The 3,255-nt window shown below is 40.7% G+C and overlaps 1 protein-coding gene across 1 annotated transcript; it reads left to right on the forward strand.

The window, feature by feature from the left end:
* Positions 1-6: 6 nt before the first annotated feature.
* On the forward strand, positions 7-2,701 carry LOC106964994 (piggyBac transposable element-derived protein 3-like). Its single transcript, XM_015060832.1, has 2 exons — positions 7-865; positions 968-2,701. The coding sequence occupies exon 2, from the start codon at positions 1,415-1,417 to the stop codon at positions 2,153-2,155; it is 741 nt and encodes a 246-aa protein (XP_014916318.1). The 5' UTR covers positions 7-865; positions 968-1,414; the 3' UTR covers positions 2,156-2,701.
* Positions 2,702-3,255: the final 554 nt, after the last annotated feature.

Below are 3,255 nucleotides of genomic sequence, written 5' to 3' on the forward strand. Positions count from 1 at the left end.
TTTAACCTCCTGAGACCCCGCGTCCTCATATGAGGACATTACATTTTTGCTGTTCTGCCCCATGATACTTAATTTGTAAGAATTTTGACCAATTGTCCTCATCTGGGGGCCTTGCCTGCACCACCTAGTGGTCTCATAATGAAATTACACTCATTTGAAAAAAAACAGCATGGCGGGAATGACGGCGAAAATCTTCTACGGCAGCTCCCGACAGAAACATGGACAAGGTAAAAATCCTAATCGAATTTTATGATTGAAACTAGTTTTTTTATGCACAACAATGTCTCTAGCTTCACATAGCATGCTTATTTGATATATTTGAGTAATATTAGCAAGCTACAACGTCTGTAAACATGACGTACTTATTTGAGGACATCAGGTCTAGCTTCAGTGCAAAAACGTAAAATTTTTCCAAAAGCATTTGTGTTTACTTCTAGTCAAAATGTCTAATTTCTAGTCAAAATAAGTCTTATTACACTTAAAATAAGACTCATCCTCCAAAAAGAAATGTGTTTTTAGACAATCACCACTTGTTTCAAGTGAACTTTCACTAAAAAATAAGTAGAATAATTTGCCAGTGGAGCAAGTTTTTATTTCCTATTACAAGGAAATAGATTGTGCATTTTTATCATTACAGGGAGAATGTCCTTTTCGAGAACTGAACAATTGCTAAAAGCAATCGAAAATGACTCTGAGATTGAAGATTTGTCGGGTGGTGAAGAGGATGAAATCGCTCCATGTGAAGCAACTCTGGAGCAACCTGATAATTCTGATTCTGATTATCAACCTGATTCTGCTGACATAAGTGAAGATACTGACAGCGATGCGAGTGAGCCACAACATAAACAGCATCTTGAGAATGATGGTGAGACATAATCTAGTTCCCATGTTTTTGCTCTGTAGCACTTTATTTCGTTCAAAATGTTGAGTATTTTGCAAATAAAATGTATTGTATTTTTATTATAAGAACCTGACCAGGATGTGCAAGGTCACAGGCCAGGACCAAGAAATGTAAATAGAGAGTACTGGAAGTCTGCTCCATTCAACCCTGTCTTAGTCCAATTTCAAGGATCTGATGAACAACAAGACGAGAGAGCAGATATGTCGCCGGTGCAGTACATGGAACAGTACGTTGACATAGAACTGATGAAAGTCCTTGCCGACTGTACAAATTCTATGTCATTAGCTAAAAGTGGGAGATCTCTCAACACATCGATTGAAGAGATGTACCACTTTTTTGGAGCATCCATCTTGATGTCCTGCATCCCTTACCCACAAATCCGCATGTTCTGGTCCACTAACCTGAAAATCCCTGCCATTAGTGACACAATGAGACGCGACCGATTCTTCAAGCTGAGATTATTTGAGATTATCTAATTGGTTTTGTTTTTAGGTGTACCTAACTGGTACAGTCATGAAGAACAGGATCCCAAAAGCAATGCAGAAGCTTCCAAGTGACAAGATCATGAAGCAGCAAGGCAGAGGTACCTCCGCATCAGTTGTCAGGGGAGATGGGAAACTGAATGTTGTGAAATGGTTTGACAACAAGCCGGTCCTGATGCTCTCTGCTGTCCACGCTAAGGAGCCAGAGGATACCTGCCAGCGGTGGTCCAAGAAGGACAAATGCTACTTAACCATCAGACGACCAAATATTGTACAGGAGTACAATGCAAAGATGAGTGGGGTCGACTTATCAGACAGAATGATGAGCTACTACAGGATAAGCGTGCGAACTAAGAAGTGGACAATTCGCATGCTTATGCACTTTATGGATCTTGCTCTGGCCAACAGCTGGCTGCTGTATCGCAGAGATCATCAAGAACATGGTACCCCAAGAAAGGCTATCTTGACGTTCCTCGCGTTCCGCATGGACGTTGCTCAGGTATTCCTCAACAAGTGTGATGTCACACATGCAGAGGAAGAGAGTGCATGCTATCCACAACCTGGCCAAAGAGCCCTGGTCACGCCAATCCCCCACATCTCAGCGCGCACAACTTCTGCTGCTCATCTGCAAGTTGCTGATCTCAAGAACCCGATGCGTTGCAGACAACAAGGCTGCGCTGGGAAATCCCGTGTACGCTGTCTGACATGCAATGTGTTCCTTTGCCTGCAAAGTCGGCGCAACTGCTATGAAGCCTTTCACGGAGGCCAATAGGACTACTTGAATACTTGAATGTTTGTTTGAGTTTACTATGACATGTTCATAATGAAGTTCATAAACTTTGCACTTTTCCATGCAAAAGCTGCACTTTTATTTGCACTTTTGTGTTTGTTGGCAATATAAAATAAACTTTTGTACTTTATTAACCAATGGTGTCTTCATTGTGAAAGTCTGGACAGAAAGCAGCGTAAATGTACATACTGTGAAACACAGATGTAAATAATAACATTGATTGAATGGTCTTATCGTCACACAGATAGACCCAATGTCCTCATATGAGGACATTAGGTTTTGAGATAACCACTTATTGTAGAAAGCTAAAATTTCATTTTTAGGCTAATTGGGTCCTTATGATCCCAAATGGCAAGGAAAAAATGTATAGGTAAAAACAGACCCACTGTCCTCATATGAGGGCATTGGTTTTGACATAGTTCAAGAGCACATAGAAAGCTAAAATTTAATTTCAACTAAAATTAGGTCATACTAATCCCAAATAGTAAGGAGACATAAAAAATGCACATCAAACAAAAGCCCGGGTCTCAGGAGGNAAAAAAAAGGAATTTACTGACTTAAATTCCTACTTGTAAACCTTAACTCTGCACTATTAATTGTACGCTTCCAGTAAAAAAAGCAATAAGATCAAAAATGTAAAAGACGATAGTAATCTGGATGGGGTGGTGAGTTTAGGTGGGTTTGACTGAAGGAGCCAATGTGATCTACGACAGGAATGAACAATGAGCAGGCAGGGTTGGAACAGTCAGAACGAAGAATATAAAGTAATCACTGCAGAAAAAAGACCTGAGGCACAGAAAACCTAAAGTTAAAAGACTGAAAAAGAAAAAAAAAAGTTCAACAATCATTTTCTAAAGCTGAGGTCAATGTTTGAGTGTTGCCAGTCGGACATAACATGGACACCTGGCAAGACGGGGAGAGAAACCTGAAGAAAGTACTGCATGGTGATGAGATGATGGATAACAGCTGTGCATGAAAGCCACCAGGGAGTCAGGGTGAAAGCACACACACACACACACACACACACACGCACACACACACACACATACACACACACACACACACACACACACACACACACA

Source organism: Poecilia latipinna, unplaced genomic scaffold (genome assembly GCF_001443285.1).
Source record: "Poecilia latipinna isolate Pla-1442-1.1 unplaced genomic scaffold, P_latipinna-1.0 Scaffold1748, whole genome shotgun sequence".
NCBI lineage: Eukaryota > Metazoa > Chordata > Actinopteri > Cyprinodontiformes > Poeciliidae > Poecilia > Poecilia latipinna.

Bases quoted from the DNA above. Each gene is read 5' to 3' on its own strand.
- LOC106964994 (XM_015060832.1), top strand. From the start codon at position 1,415: ATGAAGAACAGGATCCCAAAAGCAATGCAGAAGCTTCCAAGTGACAAG.